Genomic DNA, 21,192 nt, shown 5'->3' with positions numbered 1-21,192 from the left:
CTGAGAAAGTCAGGGGGCCCGACCTTCAGCTTTCCTGTGGCAGGAGTGCTCACCTCTGTGAATGAGCCTCCTTTGGTTTCAGTTTCTGAACTCCTGCTTTGCTGATCTTAGCTGCCAGACCTCAGTGTTCCTGCGAAAACAGGAGACTGAAAAGTTCCAGCACCTTGTTTATAACAGCTTTTTAATACAGAAGCTATTTATGGCTAAGTAGATAAGATTTCGGTGTCTTTGTTTTGTGACTCTCCGACAAATAAAATTCCTCGTGCCTCTTTCACCTGACCTTTTTCTTAAAATGGTGTAGAAAGATCCGTGATCACCTTGGGGAATGGTGAGCCTCTCGTAAAGAGTCATCTTTTAGCACGCACAGAAGTGTCTAATCACTGTGTACTGACATTTTATGGGCCCAGACAGTCCACGTTACACTGTTACTGACCATTGGATTGAGATGACAGAGTGCAGGTGTTAGAAAGCTAAACCACAAGAGGAAGGTTTAATGCTTAACCTCTAAATTAACTTTGTTCTTCCAGCTCGGTGGGACGGTGGGAGATATAGAAAGCATGCCCTTTATTGAGGCCTTCCGTCAGTTCCAGTTCAAGGTCAAAAGAGAGAACTTCTGTAACATTCACGTCAGTCTCGTTCCTCAGGTAAGGCATTTAGAGCTTGACTTTGGGGGATGGAGAGGAGGGGGAAGAGGATGGTTTTCACTCATTACCTGTTTCAATTATTTGAGGTGCTGAAAGCAGGGAGTGAAAAACTTCTTGGTGAATTTGAAATTATTATAATCATCCCTTTTTGAAAAGATGAAATAGAAAACACCTGGGAAATGAATCAGGGAAGTTGCAGTGGGAATGGACAGTGGGTTGCACACGTCCATTCGTCTTCACTCCGTGGAGAAACCCCACTACAACTGGAGGGAAGGGAATTTTTTAAGACAAAAATTCAGAGATGTGAGAGGAGTTAATAGTAACAGAAATTAGGAAGGCAGAAAGGAGATGGACCTGTAGAAACGGACTGGGCAGAGCTGGGCGAGCTGGATCCTAAGCCTGCCGTGGGGAAAGCAGAGGGGCAACTCTGGGGCCCTCAGCACCCTGCAGGCTCAGGAATGGGCAGCACCGAGCACCTTGGGGTGAGGAGTGGGGCTCATTGTACATGTTGTTGCAGAAGTACTTAGGCCCTGGCATCCCCGTCCCTGGTAAGCACAGTGGGGCGTCCACCCCCCCACCTTGGTAGAAGACTTTAGGCTTTTTCTGGATGAGCTGACATTAGGGACAGTGTAATTTTAGGCTGTGGGGACACCCTGCCTTCTGCTGCTACCTGATTTGCAGAATCATCACAACCAGGCATGGACCTTCTACGCAGGAGACTGTCAGAGTCGTCTTGGGGTATAGGACTAACCCAGAGGACCCTGGTGGACAAGCCCACCCACTCACAGAACTTCCAGTTAGCTAGTGAGCTGACCACCAGTGACCGCCAGACATTTGGAGAGAGCATCTTATGTGCATGAGACCAAAAAAACAAAGAAACTTAGAAGAAACTGAGGCTCTGCAGGGAGTAGGAAAAGGAAGTTAAAAGAAAAAAAAGGATTGATATCCTCAGAATTAAGAGATAAACTGTATCCATTGAACAAGAGCTGGGTACCTAAAGAAGAGGACAGAGTTCTTAGAAATTAAAAATTGGGTAGCAAGAATGAAAAATTTAAGAGAAAGAAGGTTAAGGAAATGCCCTAGAAGTTGAGCAGAAAGATGAAGAGAAAGAAAATAGGAGAGAAAATGTAGAGCCTGGTCTAGGAGTTCGGACGCCTCAATAATGGGATTTTCAAAAACTAACAGAAATGGAGAAGGAAGCATAATCTGAACCAGGGGTCAGCAGACAGGCTAGATCAACCCTTCCTTTGTTTTAGAAAATAAAATTGTATGGAAGTGCAGCCATGCCCATTTGTATCAAAACATCTGAGTTGAGTAGCTGGGACAGAGACTGTACGGCCAACAAAACCTAAAATACTGATTGGCCTTTTGTAGAAAAAAAGAGTTCTGACTCCTGATCTAAACAATTCAAGAAATTTCTGAGTTGGAAAGGACCCACTGAATGTCCAGCCTATTGAATGAACAATGACCCCCATCAAGACACGTCGTTGTGAAATTTTGAAATAACGGGGCAGAAATTTTAAAAGGGTCTAAAGAGAAAAATCAAGCATTAGTGTGGCATTAGCCTTCTCAACAGTGATACTGGAAACTAGAAGATAGTGAAGCTATTTCCATAAAATTTCTCAGGGGAAATGATTTTTGACCTAAGAGTTCTATACCCAACAAATGTATTGATCAAGTGTCAGAGGAGAAGAAAGATAATTTAGTACATAGAAAACTCAGCGTATCAACAAAACAAAACCAGAAAACCGACCAAGGAAAACAAATAATTGGACCAGAAAGGGGAAGTTAAGGCACATGGCTTAATAGTGCACAGAATTTAAATATTCAGAACTGTATAGACATTAAGAGGTATCCTGAAGTGGGGGCTGCAGGCACAGGGCTGGTGCATGTGGGGAGGCGGGCAGAGGGACATCCAACAGGGAAATCAGTAGAAAATGCCTCAAGCTCCGTGTCAAGAAGCAGCAATAAAGCATAGCAGCCGGGTCATTTAGGGCTTGGAAAGGGGAGGGGGGGGTGGATGAGGGCCAGTACCACTGCTTTTTAGGACAGACCTTACAGAACTATTTGACTCTAAAATACGTGCATGATAACTTCAGCAAAAATTAAAACCAAATTAGATAAATGATCAAATTATCTATTTCCCTATTCAGAGGGGTTCAGGGAAAAGTCATACTTGAAAATTCCTTATCGTAGAGAAATTAACTTTTTTTTCCTGTTGTAAAATAGCCAAGTTCAACAGGGGAACAGAAGACTAAACCCACCCAGAACAGTGTTCGAGAACTCAGAGGGCTGGGGCTTTCCCCAGATCTGGTAAGACTTCCTGGTTACCTGGTTTCAACATGGTCTTGTCTGTCTCATTAAGATCTTGCCTCCCAGCAGCCAAAACCTTCGTTTTCCTGGCCTGCGTTTAGTTAGCTGACGATGGAGAAATAGAGTTAGTGCTTTGAACTGGGCTGTGACTTATTTACAAAGGTTTCCTTCCCTGGTGTGCCGGAGGTCAGCTCTTCCTCCTCCTCTCGGCCAGTCACTCATTCTCTGTCCCTCCTGCCCAAGAACATCAATTGAAGAAAAGGCCAGTTGGCTCATTAATCTGTCTGTCCATTTGTCCTGTCACTCACATTTCTCCGATTTGGGATTTAGGAATTTCAGTTTTGAAAACTGGTAACACTTTTAACGTTTACGTGCATTGTGCTAGGAGTTCACATTTTCATCCAGCTTAACAGTGAGGTGTCTACTTTAATTTCAAATCAGGAGAAAAACCCAATTTTGTAACCCTTTCTGTCCATCCAAATGTCTAGGTTGTGTGCAGGTGCTCAAATCCCCTTGACACAGCAGTGAAAGAGAAAATATCGATGTTCTGCCATGTTGAACCTGAACAAGTAAGTAGAACTTCCATCAGTTTTTTGCTTCTAATTATCCCTAAAGTGTCTTAGCCAGTTTCATGAGGCTTACTGTTTTATTTCATATTGTGAGACAGTAGACTGTTGGCTCAGTGCTTCTCCATCACCTCATCTCCTTTGGTTCCTGAACACCTTTTACCTCTCCCGCCGCTTCTGTCCCTGCTCCTCGTACTGTTTGCTCCAGCCATGCTGAGTGGGTGTCCCCCTCTCTCTGTAACAGGCCTGGCAGCCTCCTCTTCATTTCATCCTTTAGGGCCCAGCTAGGACACGGTACTGTCTGAGAAGCTTACCTTCCAAAACTCCTCAAACCTCAGGGTTAATCCTTTTCTGGGTGGTCTCTGGGTCTCACAGGTCCTGGTGGTGAGCCTGTCATCCTGCCCCTTAGTGTGTGTGTGTGTGTGTGTGTATCTGTCTGTCTGTCTGTCCATGTGTCTGTCCACATTTGTCTCCCCTCATAGACTGAGCTTTTGAGGGCAAGGACCACCTTATTCAACTTTATATTCCTGGTGCCAGCTCTCTGAACAAGTGTTGTAGTCTCTAAACACATTTTAGTCTTTTTTGTTGCTTGTGCTACTAGAGGGTACCTGTGGTGCATCTAAGTGCGGTGTGTGGTCTGGAAATCCCAGGGGTGGTAAGTCGGGGTTGAGGCTTTGGCCAGGTTTGGCTGAAGGAGAAGAGAAGGGAAGCTGAGGTCAAGGAACTTACGATTAGGTTACGGATGGGTTGTTCTACCACTAGATTATTTGGGGATCAGGAGACTAAGCACACAAGCCCAGCTGGCCTAGAGAGGAGAGAGTGAGGCTGCGGGTTAAAGTAAGAGAAGTCCATTTACAAGACTCCTGGGGGGATGGAAGTGAGTATTAGAAAATTAAAACCATTGCCCTGGCACTGAAGTGCGTCGAGCAAGAGGAAAGCCTGTGACCATCAGAGGCAGCAGCTGTCCTCTCCATCTGTGATGGCTCAAGCTTTAGGGTGTGAGGGCAGCCCGACCTCAGTGTTCCTGGGTGTGACGCCTGAGGCAGGAGCTGCGTCCAAGAGATTCTGCTTCATTCTAAGTACATGGAACATCAGAATACTTTCATTTTTATGAACAGCCTTTTTCATGCACTTCAATTATTTTAGATATTTCTGTCCCAGCAAGTGAAGGTAATTCAATTCTGTAATAGGTTGTCATTAGAATTAGTCACTGCTAAAAATGTGACAAGTGTTTCTATATTTAAATTAGAACTTCATGTCTTTTGTCTCTTTTTTAATTGGGTTGCTTAGCTTTTGGGGTTGTAAGAGTTCTTTATATGTTCTGAGTATAAGTCTTCTATCAGATACATGGTTTGCACATTTTTCCTCCCAGTTTGTGGTTTGTCTTTTGATTTTCTTAACGGTGTCTTTGGGAACGTAAAAACTTACATTTTGATGAACCCCATTTTATCCATTTTTTTCTTTATAGATTGTATTTTTGGTATCATATCTAAGAACTCTGTTTAACCAAGATCATGAAGATTTTCTTCTATGTTTTATAAAAGCTTTATAATTTTAGGTCTTAACCCTTAGGGCTAAGATTTATTGTGATTTAATTTTTATGTATAGTCAATTTCAATGAAAGTCGAAGATTCACCTTTTTGCAGGTATGCTGCTCCAGCTCCAACTGTTGAAGGGACTATATTTCAATAATACTCTACAGTTTTCTTTATAAAGGTGCTTTTTGGACTTATTTATCTTTGTGCATTGTTTTCTAGATTTATTTATAGGTCTTCATAATTTTTGTTACTATATGATGGCATATTTTTAAACTATATTTCCTGATTAGATATGATCCATGTATAAAAAAAATGCAGACTTCTGACCATTGATCTCAAGCTTCTGACCACTGATCTCAGCCTTATTGAAACTGTTAGTTTTGAAGGTTTGCCTGAAAATTCCCTTGATTTTTATGCATAAGCAGTAATATTATGTGCAAAGAATTAGTGGCAGTTGTTTCCAATTCATGTGCATTTTTTTCCTTATCTAATTGCAATGGCTTATACCTCTAGTACATTGTTGAATAGAACTAATGATAGTGGCCAGTTTTGCCTTGTTCCATACTGTAAATATTAAGCATTAATATTACATATCAAACCAAATGTTATTTGCTGTGAGTTTTTTATATTTTCATATTTCCCCTAGTATTCCTAATTGACCAGGAATTTTTATTATGAATTCGTTTTGAATTTTTATCAAATCTGCATCCACTGAGGTGGTTTTTGTTCCTCTTTTAATCTGTTCATGTAGTGAATTCTACTGTTAAATTTAAGGTGTGTGGGGTGCAGCATGGACTTTTGGATTTTTAAAAGTTTCAGTGACAGCCAGGTTTGAGAATCACTGTTCTAGAGACAGTTCCTACTTGGACATGACTTTTTTTTTTTAAATAATTTGTGGTTTGGTTTATGATTTTTTTTTTAAGGATTTTTGCATCCATGTTCTTAAGATACTAGCCACTGTCTCTTCTATTCTTCCTAAGTCAGTCTGGTAATTTATACTTTTTAGAAAGTTGCCCCTTTTTTCTGTTTTCAAATTTAGGATTGATTTTCCCAAAGTCATATAGCTGGTAGGAGGCTGTCAACCCAGTTGGTTTTTGTTTGTTTTTATTAGCTAACCTTTGCTCATTTTTAAACAGGTGATCTGTGTCCACGATGTCTCGTCCATCTACCGAGTCCCCTTGCTGTTAGAGGAGCAGGGGGTTGTAGATTATTTTCTTCGGAGACTTGACCTTCCTGTTGAGAGACAGTCACGAAAGATGCTGATGAAGTGGAAAGAGATGGCCGACAGGTTTGCTTCACAATAAAGAGCTGGGAGTTGTAGCCCTATTTCTCTTTTTTTTAGGGGCTCAAGGAATTCAAATCCTTAATGTGCTATCAGCTCACGTTAGAAAAGGCCTTCATGATCAGGGGAGTTTGGAAAGGGTCCCAGCCCTTGGGTAGCTGCGTCACAGATGAAGAAGTCCTGGTGGAGCTGGCCCAGGTCCCAGGTCTCCAGGGAGTTCAGATTACACAGCTGTCACCCCTGTCTCCCACCGACTAGAAAATCAAGGCCAACAGGCATCCTTGTGGCAGTGGGCTCGCACGCATGCCCGAGGCCCACGCGGTGGCTGGACGTGGCTGGAGCACTCCTGGTAGCGTCCCAGACATCAGTGCTGTCTGGGGACGTGCCGCTCAGTCCATGCCATGATGATCCAGGGTTTTCTTACTGCGGCTGCCAAAACTCGTCAGCTTGAGAGCGGTCCCTGCTCTGCTTTCCTCCTCGCTCTGTGACACTTACCTGCACGTCCCAAACCCTCGCACAGAGCCTCAGAGTGCTGGGTGTGCAGCATCGTAGCTGCATAGTCACTGGGCGACACTGAGGAGCATTTGGGAGGCAGCATTCATGCCTTTGCTCGGCCATGTCTGTTTCAGTTTTGACATTTTCCCTTTCAGTCTTTGTCCATTGACTTGTACATCATTAAGCAGCTACAAAAATGGCACACAACTTTATGATCTTTGTTCCATAAAATACTGTAAACATTTTTGCTCTGTTACTAATTATACTTAGTAGTGAAAATTTTTCACTAATATGAACTATTGGGTGGATGTCCCGTAATTTATTTGACTGTTCCCTTCATCACATTAATTCTTGTGAATTGTCTGTCTGTTCATTTTTTTGCCCTTTGGGATTTTCTTTTTTTGGAAACAAATTTTCAATAGATTTTCAATCCCCTCTCTTATCCTGCTTTCTCTACAAAGCCTGCCGCGTTGACCTGAAAATCGCTTGCTCTTTACTGTTCTGTACACAGAACTCATACAAGAGCCCCTCCCATTATATTCTTCCCAGACATGTTTTTCTTCTCTTTAAAGAGCAATTTTGATCTCCCGGCGGTGTGTACATTCGGAGTAACTTGGTGTTTCCTGACCTTTGTGTGTTAGATATGATCGCTTGCTGGAGACCTGCTCCATTGCCCTCGTGGGCAAATACACCAAGTTCTCAGACTCATACGCCTCTGTCATTAAAGCTCTGGAGCACTCTGCACTGGCCATCAACCACAAGCTGGAAATCAAGGTGAGGAGGGGGCCCAGGTGCAGTTGAGGCGTGGACAGGCAGGCCATCTCTGCTCTCCTAGGCGCTGCGGGCATATCCACTTTATATTCTTGGAGCTCTGAGTTTCTTCTCTGGAATAACAAAGATTTGTGGTGGGCTCCTGGCTTGGAGAGAACAGTAGAGCATTCGCAGGAAACAAGGGGAGACGTGGTCAGGGGGGAAGCTGAGAGAGTGAATGCTTGGATCTGAACGTCAGGTGACCAGTGGAATTGCCCCCTGGGAGTGCGGAGTCCTGGTGGCCAGACCCGTTGCACAGTGGCTGGCACTTCTACATTCACCTCGTAGAGCTGGGGGTTTCTCTGAAAGGTATGTCCAGTCACCCAGCTGGTGCTGGGAACATGGGCGGCACCTGGTGAACAGCAGTCACCGTGTTCTGCTGTGTGACATGCCAAGCAGGAGCTGAGCAGCTGGAATGTCAGGGCACGGTCCCCCTAGGCTGCTGCAGGCGGTGGGGTGTCATAGTTCAGGGCAGGGATTCCAGAACTAGGCAGCCAGGCCTCAGAGTCTGACTCTGTCACCAACGAGCTGTGTGACCCTGGAAAATTACTTAACCGTCTTTGTGCCTCAGTTTCCCCATCTTTAAATAGGGTTAGTGTTGGTGCCTTTGTCATAGGGTTGCTATTTATGAGAATTAAATGAGTATATATAAAGCACTTAGAACTGTGCCTGGCACAGAGGAAGTACTAGATGGGTTTAGCGCTTCCTGAAAACCTTCTACTTGTCCCTTTCTACCTTTTCCCAACATCATAGCTCCCAGATGGAGCTTTCCAGGAGGAGGTGGAAATTAGAAGTGAAGTCGGAGCTCAGTGCTGAGGGTGTTGATGGCCCAGGAAGCCACCCTTGCCGTTGACATTGGGGTTGGCCGCCTACTTTCTAGGGGTTGCTTAGCATGAAAACTGAAATTGCTTCGTGCTGGTGAAGAGGTTCCTGGAGGATGAGCATGTTTTTGCTAGTCCTTTCGATCATTCATTAACTTTATCTCCTTGGAGGTTGTCTGTGCCTCTGGTGTGTTAGGTGGTAGTGGCTGAGTGGGGATCAAAGTCAGCGATGTCTCAGATATGAAGGGAGCACAGGGAAGAGGTGGTGAACCTGCCTTGGTACAGATGTGAGGAGGGCAGACTTCTCAAGGACAGGCCTGTGGGTGGGTTTGGAAAGACGGATGAGGGAGAAGGGAAGGGCATTCCTGACAGCAGGTGGAGCACCGCCCAGGGCTCAGAGATACGGAATAGCTGGGAACTCAGTGGGTGGAAAGGTGTGACTTGGAGGGTGTCTGGAAACAGGCCCCAGTCATGAGTTCCATCAACCGGGCCACGCGAGGATCTTCCCCAGGGGTCCAGGGAGGTCACCGCAGGGTAGTAGACAGGAAGGAGTAGGGAAAAGATCAGCAAGTTGAACAGACACTTCTGCAGAAGGTGCACATGATACACAGGAAAAGATGCTCAACACCTTTAGTTGTCAGAGAAATAAATGCAAATTAAGTCTCACTGAGGGACTAGCATGCTCCCACCTGAGTGGCTGAGCATGTCGGTGAGGATGTGGGAGCGGAAACTGGTGCAGCCACTTGAGAAGACAGTCTGGCGTTTTCAGATAAAGGTAAACATGCACTTACTGTGTGACCCAGCAGTTCCACTCCCAGATACCACTCAAGAGAAGTGAAAACATAGGTCCACCAAAAGAATTTACTTGTGTACAGATGGGCCAGTTACTCATAAGAGACAAAATCTGGGAACAGCCCAAATGTCTAGGATGAGTTGGTGGATAAACATGTTGTTTGATATATTCCTACAATAGAAAACAGCCCAGCAGTGAAATAGGAATAAAACAGGTAATGATCTCTGATAATGCAGATGAATCTGAGGCACTGCACTGAGCTGAGGAAGGCAGACACAAAAGGCTATACCTCGTCTTGGTCCATTTGAAGCTCTAGAGGAGACAAAACCTGTGGTGTCAGGAAGCTGGACCCAGATTGGGCAGGAGGCAGGGGGAGCTTTGGGGGTGACAGGAACTTTCTAGGTCTTGATCGAGGTGGTGGTCACACATTGGTGAGCTTCTTAAAGCTCACACTTAGAATACTTGTGTTTTATCGTATGTAAACTACACTCCCGTAGAGTTAAAAACAGGAGAAGCGATCTGGCTAGAGCAGGGACTGGGGGAAATGTCTTGAACAGAGAGGACACTTCAGAGTCTATGCTAGTGGACCGAGTGGAGCGGATGGACAGGCAGGGTTGAGAGTTAAATCACTTTGGAAGGAAAATCTTATATTTTAAAATATAAGAAAGATTTTTCAAGTTTATTTTTAAGTGATTAGTAAGTTTAAATCTATTAAGATGGGGTATTGGTAATACTGTTTAGAAATTTTGAAAGTACTTGCTCAGGAGTGACAAGCTTGCTTCTCTCCTCCCCGGTCTGAACGCCCTCAGTACATAGATTCCACCGACCTGGAGCCGAGCACTTTGCAGGAGGAGCCCGTGCGCTACCACGAAGCCTGGCAGAAGCTGTGCAGCGCTCAGTAAGCGTCCTCCCCACCTTCGGGGCCCAGGGGCTTGGGGTTGGTTTCAGTGGACAAAGTGCTGGGCTCTCGCGTGCTGGCGGTAGGTCATCTGCCTGTTGAAATGTCTCTTAATGATTGAAAAGACTGCGTACTGGATGGTTTAAGCCTCTCAAAAATACAGCTTATTGATTTGGTTGAATCTGGAGAAAACTAGTTCTAGTTCTGTTGATATTCTTATATTGTTTTTCGTAGCTGTTATCTATAATAATAGAAAACTAGCAGGAATTTCTAGGTCACTAGACAGTTGAAGGTTATGGAGCCATAGGACGGTGGTTGGTGTGGCACACTGAGCTGACCAGGAAAGGCCCCCTTCCCACTTGGTGAGGGGGCAGTTTAAGGCAAGAGGTAAAAAAATGCAAATTTAGGGAAGAATCCATGCCTGGGACAGACATTGTGCGGTAGTGGTATCACAATTCTTTTACTAAGAGAAGTCGGTGGCTTTGTGTGCGTTTTCTAAGCCCAAGAGTTTCCGCACAGCTCACTGGCAGCCTTGAGATCGCAGTCCTGGCCGGAGCAGCAAGGCCTGTGGACTCGCTTCATGGCGCCAGTGTCTGGAAAGTGGCTCCTTGGGTGCTCACTGCAAGCTGGGCTGGTGGAAAAGGGTGCCTGTGGTGTGCTCTCTTGCACAGTGGCGTGCTGGTTCCAGGGGGATTTGGTGTTCGAGGGACGGAAGGAAAAATCCAAGCAATCGCCTGGGCTCGGAAACAGAAGAAGCCTTTTTTGGGTAAGAAGTGGGAAAGACAAGGGAAGTTGCCACGTGGGAGCCGATAAATAAAACGGAGGTTATCAAAACTGAACATGTATGTTGTCTTTCCAGATAGCAACTCAAGTAGAGGCCTTTATGGTTCTGTTTTTGAGAAATTCAAGCTTGTCTTTAAAATGAAAAGTTTTTTTCTTTTTAACTTACATAAAGCATGATACAAGCAAGATTTGTATTAGTAAAGTAAAAAGTTAGTAAAAGATAGTGCACCTCCGAGAATCGGGAGCGGGCCAATCCAAGAGAGGAAGAATGGCTAAAATGAAAAGTCTGAAGCGTGAGCTCCATGTGGTCATGGAATTTTGAGAGAATGAAATAGCAATTAGGAAATCTTGTCCATTTACTGAACCCAGCTGTTTGGCAGGACATGTGAGACTGGGTTTTATGTCCTCGTTTGGAACACCAGCTGTCTAATTGGGCAAAGTGATTGTGGATGCTTCCTGGTGCTGTAAATTTTAGTCATTTTCAACTCAATTGTAAATGGGAGCTTAATGGGAGATGGTAAATTCAAATACTTGAATTTTAAAGTACTGAAGAGAATATTATTTATTTCTAAAATCAGATAGCTTCTAAAACTTAGACTCTCCATATACCCTGAGGCCCTGTTTTTGAAATCCGGTACAGACAGAACATGGCAGGGGGTTACTTGTTTATAGCAGGAAATTATGAGTTTATCACTGGAATTCTGTGAACAGGACATAAAGTCCACTGCAGGCAGGTCAGAAATGTGGGAGCTGCCTTTTCAACTGTCTTTCATTTGTTTTCCTCTCCACCTGTAAGGTGTGTGCTTAGGAATGCAGTTGGCAGTTGTTGAATTTTCAAGAAATGTGCTGGGATGGCAAGGTAAGTGTCTACTTAAACACTTGTTACATTCTCTGTTAAGTGCTCCTGGAGGGTGTGAGCCGGGCACTGTGGAGGACAGGCCTGGTTTCTCAGTACCTGGTGGGTGCAGTAGAGGGGAGCTGCTGCATTTATCGAGGGAAAAAATTCTTCTCCAAGGGAACCGCCAACTGCTGGAGGAGGGAGCCCGGCTGAGCAAGCGGCCTGGCTCTCTGCCCCTGCATCCCTGGCTCTAGAGATGCCTGCCCTCCCATCACCTTGGCCACCGTCCCTGAGCTGGTATCTGGCGAGAAAACTAACTGGCCAGTGTGAGGCGATGCAGTTATCAGGAACCTGGGCTCTGGAGCTGGTCAGACCTGGGCTCAAATTCTGACTTGATCACTGACGGGTGATTTTAGACAAATTAGCCTTTTGGGACCTCTGTTTCTTCTGCAAAATGAGGGTAATAATGGTACCTCCGTTACACGGTTCTAAGAGTTAAATGAAATAATGCACGTACGTAGTCCCAGCACAGTGCCCAGCAACTAGGCAATAATCATATTGGCTCTGGGCCTCACTAATTGTGTTACTGCAGCCAGACCCCTGGGAACTCAGTGGCTCCCGACATCAATGGTTTGCTATTTCTCTGTCTGCTGTGGGTTGAGCAGATTCCACGTGGTGCGTCTGAGCCTGCCCTGCCCTGCACTCCGCTCTGCCCTGCAGGGACATCAGGGCAGTCTCGTCATCCACTGATTCAGCACCGCATCCTCACAGCATGGCGCCCGCCCAGCTCCTGCAATGACCAGCCCACTGGGCAGCTGGTACCCAGCTTGCTCATGTCCCACAGCTGAGCCCTGCTGGCGGGGGAGGACCCCACACATGGGGTGAATCCTGGGGTGCAGTGATCCCGTCAGGGCCACCGAGGGAAGAGCCTGCCACAGTCCATTTATTCTGTCACCCAGCTGATACTCACTAGGCTTTCAGAAAGATCTTGTAAGTTGTAAGTAAGAAAAGTCAACAGAGCAGCCCAGCTTTACAAAGTACAAGCAGTTTCTCCGTGGATGGCTCACTGTTAGGGCTGGGTTTGTGTCACAATTTTTCACAACCCCGAGGGGACAGTGGCTCAGCTCTGTAGGCAGCAAGCCCCTGGTGCTGGCTTCTGGACTCCTGGCAGGCACTGTCCTACCACCCTCCACCCCAGAGCTGGACTCCTTCACAGCCCTGGTCTCCTGCCACCCACTGGGGTCCCCATGTGGGTGAGGGACTTGGGGATGCCCTGGCCCCGGTTTAGGCCACAGAGGGGAACAGTGCCTCATATGTCACATAGAGAAACCAGACACGTGGTGCCGGGGACTTGGTTCTTTCCCTTTTAGTCTTCAGTGGTTTTGCTTATGGTTAGACAGTAAATTCAGGAAAGCCTAGAAAGGAAATTTGGGTTTTGAAATCCATTCATTTCTGATTTAGCTCTTGAGTGAGGCAGTTGGGTAGTGCAGGGTATAGGGTGCTAAGGATAAAAGAAATGTAAGAAACAGTGTTTGCCCATAGCGGAGACATACAGTCTGAAACAAAATGTGAAAAAATTGAGACAACAAGGTAAGAGCTGTCAAAAGGCTGCATTATCCAAATAGAGATTATTAGGTTATTGGCCATTGGTTTTGGTTTTCCCATTTTCTACAGCTTGACTTCCCAGAGAGTCACAGAGTTACTGGAAAAAATTCACCTGTGTTTGCGTTCAGTATCTTCTATCTTAAAAATGTTATCCCTGGTTTGGACTCTAATCACTGAATAACTTTAAACTGAGGAGGGAAATTGTGATTTAGAGCTTAGGAATGAAACTTTTATAAATAATCAGTTTTGTTTGTAACTATTTTTATAACAAAAGTATTTTGGTTTTTCAGATGCCAATTCTACAGAGTTTGACCCTAACACCAGCCATCCTGTGGTGAGTCCAGTGTCTGGAGCATCTAGAAGGGTGTGGAAGGGGCGTTAGTGGAACTGATTGAGGGTTAGAGACCGTGGGTTCATTCCAAAGGACTCTGAGGTCCTGCACTTCCAGGCCGGCCGGGTAGGAAGAACTTGTATTTTTCACTGAGTAATTTCTCGTGACTCTTCCCAGTTTGCTACAGAAAGTTTTTCAGACAGGGGCCACCCCAGCCAACTGGAGAGGGGGTTCCTGGTTAGAATAACCCTCCCCCCCACCCCCCACCTCCCAGGAGCACTGCGGAACAACACTGACCTGGGATGTGCCAGCCACTGTGCTCACTGCTCTCGGGTGTGAATTCATTTAGTCCCCAACAACCCCGGGAGATGGGCGTTTAGTAAAGACCCGCTGGAATGTAGTGCTGAGTTGTTGGACGGTGGCCCAAGCTCTAGGAGGCCGGCATTCCTCGTGCGATGTCTCCTGTCAGAGGAATGCGGCTCGTGGGGGACAGACAGTGCCTTTCTTCATCTTTGAATCCCCTGCCCAGGTGTGACAGGCCTGTTCTTGATACCAAGGACGTTGTGCTCAACAAGATGGCTGGGCCAGGCTCTTGACCTCGGGGCACTTAGACAGCATCAGATATGTGTGTTTGTTGACCTGAAATTAAACTTTGCTAATACTCAGACCTCAGGAGGAAAAGAGCACAGGTTTTGAAGTGTGGCGCCTAGGGGAAGGTGGGGGTGCATGGAGGAGGTCCTCCAGAGGAGCAGGGGACCAAGTGGTGGGCTGGACTGTCCCAGCTGGAGGGACTCGGCCAACCCTACATGAGCATCCCTCTCCTCTGAGCAGCTCATCAGTCTAGTGGAGGAGATGTGATAACATATCTGGTCTGGCACCCATGCTGCGATGTTAGTCTTTATTAGAACAGGCACCTGGGATCCACAGTGCTGGGCAGGACCAGCCGGGAGAGGGGAGCAACTGTCTCATGAGGAGTGGTTGAAGGATTAGACTGCACAAGGTTCAAGACAGAGGTGTAAGAATAACCACTGGGAGGCATTTTCCTCTGTGACAGACATCTCTCCTAAGGGAAGGCCGGGGAATCCAGGCTCATTTTGCTCAGTGCAGGTGGCCGGTCTCCTAACCAAGGCAGGCGTGGCATCGCGTGTTTGTTTCTTGAACATCTCCAGGTTATAGACATGCCAGAACACAACCCTGGCCAGATGGGCGGAACCATGAGGCTGGGCAAGAGGAGGACCCTGTTCCAGACCAAGAACTCTGTCATGAGTAAGGGCGGCCTCCCGCAGGCCCAGCCTCACCCGGCACGTCCAGGATGCCCGTCTTGGGGTGCTGCGGCCCGGCTGGCATTTTGGTTTCGTTCTTGCTTTTGAAGCTCTTTTTCCCCTCCCAGTCACACTCTAGGATGCACTACAATGGCCAAAGAAAGCACTGTGGCTCTTAGAAAGGCCAGAGGCAATGCAGCTAGGGACCTGGGGAGCTTTGGGTGTGGACGAACCAGAATGAGGCAGTTAGGTGAAAGCCACTGTCAAACCGGGTGAAACTGCCAGTGTTGGCGAGTTTTGTCCCATAAACATGGTAGTTTCATCCAGTTCAAACTAAATAGATATTACTCTAGAAGTACTAAGATGTGCTGAAGATTTAGAGGAGATTTGGGGAGGAAGATATTTAGGAACTGCTCGACTTGATTTTCTTTCCTTGTCCACTGGGAAGGCTCTGTCCTTGTTGGCAGGGCACCCGGGTGTCCGGGGTTCGCAGGAGGCAATAGGTTGAGTTACTCGGGGAGGGAGTCGTCCAGCCCTCGGGTTCTAGCGTCCTGTGGCTGCGGGGAGGCGGGGCCCTCCTGCTGGGGGAAGCTGCCTGTCGGCAGATGCCACACGAGTTCCCGGGCCCGGAGGTGCGGGGCAGCTTTGGTGGCTGTGACTTAGCCTTGGTGCCAGCAGGGTGCTGTGCGCCTCTGTCACCGTGTGTCAGGGGTGGTGGTAAAAGTCTGTTTCTGTTAGTTTTTCTTGGTCTCAAAGACTCAAAGCCCAAGAACTCGTCTGAACTGTGCTGCCAGCACAGCGGGCTGGGGTCGGCAGAGAATCGTAGGAATACCCTCCCGCGGGCCTGGCGGTGGGGGTGCTAGGAAGCAGCCCGGTGAAGGGAGCGGGGTGTGGTTGTGAGACGGGCCCGGGGTGGGACCAGCAGCCTTTGCCGCAGCGTGCCTCTTTTGCCAGGGAAACTCTACGGAGACCCAGATTATTTGGAAGAGAGGCACCGCCATAGATTTGAGGTGAGGACTTGAGCTCAGTGACCTTTACCATTTTCTCCTTTCTGTTGCTCCGAGAGCCCAGCCAGATTGTTCCTCATACTTCAACAGGTGAATCCAGTCTTGAAAAAGTGTTTGGAAGAGCAAGGCTTGAAGTTTGTTGGCCAGGATGTTGGAGGAGAGAGAATGGAAATTGTGGAGCTGGAAGGTGATTGTTTGGGCGGTTGTGCTTAGTGGGAAACTTCGGTTTTCTTGGCATGTGGGTGGGGAAAAGACAAAAATAGTAGACCTTGCCCTGACTGAATCAGGCAGCAGCTCTGTCTTGGGGGAAGGGTCCTGGGGAATGAGGTTCTGGAGCCCCGGGGGGCTTATCCTCGAGCTGAGGCCGGCCTCAGACAGCTGTCTCACCTCTGCCCGCAGGTCCTTGTTCTCCAGAGAGAGAGCTTGGACTTGGTATTGAAGTCTGATCTCCTGGGACCCGCAGGACTCAATCCCATGCAAGTCAGTGGAGCGGGGGGACTGGAGGCAGAAACCTGGAGAGGAGGCACCTTCTGCCCGAGAGTGACAGCATGCAGGGTGGGGGGCCTTGGCCCTCCCGTGCTTTGTAGTCACCTTTACCCAGACTCTAATAAAGAAGCCATTTTCAAATAATTTTAGGGTCCATGGGAAATGTGGAGCATTTAGCAAGATTTTTGTCTCATCTTTCACATGTAATGCAGACACACAGTGAAGCTGGTTCTTTTGCATTTCTGTTTCAGATCATCCCTTTTTTGTTGGAGTTCAGTACCACCCTGAGTTCCTGTCCAGACCTATCAAGCCTTCCCCACCATACTTTGGCCTCCTCCTGGCCTCCGTGGGGAGGCTCCCGCATTACCTTCAGAAAGGCTGCAGGCTCTCGCCCAGGTGGGATCACACTCCCCTGGTCCCTCAGGTGGTCTCCATTTCCTTATAGTGAGCCGTCTTCGCACTGTCAGTGATGAGCAGAGCCCAGGAACAGGGAGCCTCACTAATGTCCTTTCCTCCCCAGGGTTTTCTTAGGCTGCTCTGTGCCACTCCTGGCCTTCCCCCCAGCATGGTGGCCAGGTCCCCTCTCTGCAGCATCTGGGCTCCAGGGTCACATTGTGGTCCATGGGGAACTGCGATTTTTCACGGGTGTCAGCCACAGCCCAGTGGATTTCATGCCCCACCGCTGCCTTTATCTGGAAGCAGTCAGTTACCCTGGCTTGGTGGTTAGGACAGCATGAGCGAAGTATAAAGCAAACATGTATCTTTTGTAACTGGAAGACTCCCTCTGTAGCTTTATGCTGACTCTGTAATATAGTAGAGTCTGATTTCTGTTGCGTGCAAACATCCCTGTGGTAGTGGTGGCTACAAAATCAGGGGAGTAAAGCGAGTGTTTGGTGAGAGCTGACAAATAAACCATCTGAATTCTGCAGGGACACCTACAGTGACAGGAGCGGAAGCAGCTCCCCTGATTCTGAAATCACTGAACTGAAGTTTCCATCAATAAATCATGACTGATGGTAATGTAAGTGATATTTTTAAGCTTTGGTTTTATTTTGAATGGTGATAATACTAGAGTTATAAGAATACCGTAAAAGTTTAGTGTTGAAGAATTGTGTCTGCTAGAGAATGAAAGTGATCAGGTCAGTGTGGGCATCCAATGGGTGAGGAACCGCGCCCCCTCCCCACCCCAGATACAGTGTGCCTTCCCACCCTGCTCTGGGGACTCCAGTTGGGGGCCACCAGGCACTCGGCACTTGTCTCCTTACTGATTGCTGCATTCAGGTGCCAGTCTGACCAAGTCCAGGGGAACTGGACTCTTAGAGCCTTGTTATTTCATGTAGCCATAAACTTGGAGATCTTGGAGGAGGTGACAGGTGTGATGGTGTGGTGTTATTTCTGCAGACCCTCAAGCTTTCATCAGAAAGTGCTTTAAAACCAATGCACACAGCACTTGTATGTTGATTGCTGCTTACTCTTGAAATCCATTAAAATCGGAACAATTATTGAACAAATGGCAAAAGTAGGAGGGGCCCAGGGGTGTCAGCCTGGAATATGTGGGGTCTGAAAGGAGAACCAGGGAAGTGCGGGGAGGGGGGGTCCCACCGCTAGTTAAGACATGCACCTGCCCTTGAGGCACGAGCAAGCGTCCTCCCGGCATCCTGCACGCCTCACATCCACCACCAGGGGGCCTCATTGCTCGCAGGTCTGGTCTCCTGGGCTCAGGGTTGTGCTCCCCCCCGACCCTGGTTGATTAGCCACCTGGCCTGTGGTAACCTTAGCTAGGTGGGCGGGCAGGAGAAGTAGGTCCGAATCAGGATGAGGGCGTTGGGAGCTTTCTCTGCCAGGTAAGCATTTAGCACAGATGGACTCATTAATCTCCACCAGGTAGTTTGCTGTAGCTCTCTGGTAGTCTTAGTAACTGCTGTAGAGAGAAAGGAGACTTTTTAATAGTAAAGTGGTAGCTATCTTGTCACTTACACGGAATTCCCAGCTGCCTCTCTCAGTAGAGAATTCCCCGTCAGTGGCCTCGTTAAGAGGCTGGGGCTATGGGGAAAAAAATGCTTGTTTTGGGGCAGAGAGAGAGTCCATATAAAATGCTGAAAATGTACTACCCCCTGCCAAAATAAAATAATTAAGTAATATAAAAATAAAAAAGATCTTGAAAATGTAGGATTCTTTAGGAATCAGAAATTTAGCTTCTCATTATTCATATTAGGCTCCTACCCCTGGTCCTTGATGAAAACCAGGCCTAGTTTACCATAGCAACGGGCTGTACAGCCTAACTTTTCCACTTCAACATACATCATATAACTGTTACGAATTTTTTTAAACAGGGATGATTCTTGAAGAGAGCCTTTGGACTTCAGGAGTTTACAGCTTTGATTTTACACTCAGCTTTCAACACTTCCTTTAAATTATGTTTTTATTAAGGTATTTTATTATGAGGGAAGGTATCGGGAAGACTTTGTGGATTGCATGTCCCACCCACTCCGTGTACCGGCTCGTGCACAGCGTGCTGCCCACTGCTCCACGCTCTCCCTTGCGGTCCTCCAGCCTCCGACAAGACGTAGGACGTGCGGGCGGAGCCAGATGGTCACCACACTTCTCCCGCCGCCTCACATCCCCGTGGATTCGAGCGTGTCACTGTTCCTTTCTCTGATGCCAGGACCATCCTAAAATGTGTGCCGTGCATGCAGCTGAGTGGGCCCGGAGGGGTGAGTCCATCTAGTGCTGACCACCCCCAGGGCAGGAGCAGGGAAACCAGAACTAAAGTGTCAGCTCTGCCCCATCCAGGGGGACCCTCTGCGCCAACTGTGGCTGGGACTTGTTGTCCAAAGGGACGGTCAGTTTGGCGTCACATGAAACGGCAAGCAGTCTGTCTGGAGTCTGAGTTAAGAGTCCCCATCCTCTGGCTGCGCTTCTCTTCCCGGGGCTAAGAGACGCTCCTTGCATCAAGGGGTCGCTTAAAAAAGAACAGAATCTTTTGGGGAAACTGCCTCTCAATCCCTCTCATATATAGACAGCTTTGCCCAAGGGGACTCTTTCCTTCCAGAACGGTGTTACTGCGGTTGAAATGCAACATGAAAAGCTATTTTCTTAACGTGCTGTAATGACAGGCCAAGCTGCGTGCCCGTTGTGTCCTGGCTGGACGTGGTGTACACCCTAACTTAAGAAATAAATAACGCAGAACGAGAGACGCACTTTGTATTGTCCTTCGTGTCGTGCCGGGTGGGAACTGTCTGAGCCCGGTGCCAGGCGTGCCCCTGTGCGGTCCGCGGAGCTGTCAGTGCCAGGCCCTCCTCCAGGGGAGCAGCCTGAAGTGAGGGGGTCTTGTAGTTTGTTTAAAAACTAAGAAAGGAGACTTTCTTTTTTAACAGGAACCAGAATTTCCCCACAAGGCTTCAAATTTAGGTTCTCAGCATATGGAGATTCAAAGCAGCATGGGTGCAAGTGGGCTGCGGCTCGACTTGAAGAAAGTGGGGACAGACGTGATGTTTACAAAGGACGTGCCCCCACCCGGCCAGGCATGGCCCAGGGAGTGGCCAGCAGGACTGCCCTGTTGCCCAGGCCTCCTGCTCCCCCAAGTGCAGGCCCTCGTCCTCAGTGGTTTTTCCTCCAAAGCGAAATTCGTGACATGGAATCCGTGCTCTTTGTGTCACACTGGTGACGGGGGCGCCCACCTGGTGACAAGGGGGCCGACCTGCACCCTGGCTGCCAAGAACCCCTGCCTGTGAGCCGGCTCCTCCACAAAGTGTGTCTGAGGCCAGGGCTCGGGACTCAGGCCGGACTGCTTGTCAGGGGTCAGCAGCCTTTGTTGATGTTTAAGAAAGGGGGGCTTGGGAGAAAGGGGATTCTCACCACTTGGCCCAGCTCCTCCATCAGACACCCAGAAAGGAGACCCTCTGCTCACTAGGCCACGGCCGCCATCACCGCTGAGGCCCAGAGGCCCATACAGGGACACCACCTCCCGACTGAGGGCAACCTGGCTGCTGCCTCCTGTCGGCACTTCTCATGGGCTGAGCTGAGATGTTTTCATTCACAGAGGCCTTGGTACTTTGAATGTTGCCAAATGGGTGAATCCTAACCCCATCTCCCATCTGGTGGTTCCATCAGATTTCAGTCATTTTTGTAAAAGTCAGCAGCTGCTCCCGTCTGACTTCCTGAGCTGCACCTCCTCTGTCTGCAGTTCTTAAGTGGCCTCTGAAAAGCTGGCTCAGGCCCTGTGATTGGGTGACCCCAGGGAGCTCAGTGGGTTGGTAACTGGTCAGGAGGTGGGCATCCATGATCACACTTGGTCCCTATAACTGGTGTGTGTTTGGTAAGTGTGAAAAGCAAGTCTCAGAGTAGCTGTGACTGGCCAAGGGGGCTTCTCTGTGTCCACTCCGCAGATGTGGCCAAGGACCTCTAGGCTGGGGGACCGAAGGGGATCACTGAAGTGTGTTCCGTGGACCCCTAGTCCTGTGAAATGCCCTGTTTGACAAGTTTCCATGATTTTTAGTAGCTCAGACCGCAAATTTAGGGGTGTCCTTGTTTCATCAGCAAATATTTACTGGGCATCTACCCCATGCCAGCTGTTTCAGGTTCCGTACCTAAAACACTGAACAAAACAGACCAAAATCTCCATCCCCTAGAGCATGTGTGACTGACAACTGCACCAGAGAAAAAAGCTGGAAGCAGGAGAGGGGAACTGAAGTGCTGGGAGGGGGTGTGTTTACAGTAG

At 47.9% G+C, this 21,192-nt stretch overlaps 1 protein-coding gene across 4 annotated transcripts in view; it reads left to right on the top strand.

Annotated features, from left to right (window-relative positions):
• CTPS1 (CTP synthase 1) overlaps positions 1 to 19,666 on the top strand; it is a 37,123-nt gene extending 17,457 nt beyond the window's left edge. For 3 of the 4 annotated variants that reach the window (XM_072974671.1, XM_006215844.4, XM_072974673.1), the window contains 15 exons: positions 528 to 644; positions 2,874 to 2,957; positions 3,446 to 3,526; positions 6,198 to 6,349; positions 7,480 to 7,612; positions 10,072 to 10,160; positions 10,832 to 10,926; positions 11,740 to 11,802; positions 13,677 to 13,720; positions 14,887 to 14,983; positions 15,934 to 15,989; positions 16,077 to 16,173; positions 16,724 to 16,868; positions 17,402 to 17,493; positions 18,806 to 19,666. In XM_072974671.1, coding sequence (XP_072830772.1) covers positions 528 to 644; positions 2,874 to 2,957; positions 3,446 to 3,526; positions 6,198 to 6,349; positions 7,480 to 7,612; positions 10,072 to 10,160; positions 10,832 to 10,926; positions 11,740 to 11,802; positions 13,677 to 13,720; positions 14,887 to 14,983; positions 15,934 to 15,989; positions 16,077 to 16,173; positions 16,724 to 16,868; positions 17,402 to 17,486 — 1,338 coding nt within the window. In that variant the 3' untranslated portion in view covers positions 17,487 to 17,493; positions 18,806 to 19,666. The remainder of the gene's footprint in view (positions 1 to 527; positions 645 to 2,873; positions 2,958 to 3,445; positions 3,527 to 6,197; positions 6,350 to 7,479; positions 7,613 to 10,071; positions 10,161 to 10,831; positions 10,927 to 11,739; positions 11,803 to 13,676; positions 13,721 to 14,886; positions 14,984 to 15,933; positions 15,990 to 16,076; positions 16,174 to 16,723; positions 16,869 to 17,401; positions 17,494 to 18,805) is intronic. The other variant, XM_072974672.1, reaches the window with a different exon arrangement.
• The last annotated feature ends 1,526 nt before the right edge of the window (positions 19,667 to 21,192 follow it).

Source organism: Vicugna pacos, chromosome 13 (assembly GCF_048564905.1).
Source record: "Vicugna pacos chromosome 13, VicPac4, whole genome shotgun sequence".
In the NCBI taxonomy this organism is placed as follows: Eukaryota; Metazoa; Chordata; class Mammalia; order Artiodactyla; family Camelidae; genus Vicugna; species Vicugna pacos.
Note: the sequence above shows the minus strand (reverse complement) of the source record. Positions and strands in the feature narration are given on the sequence as shown.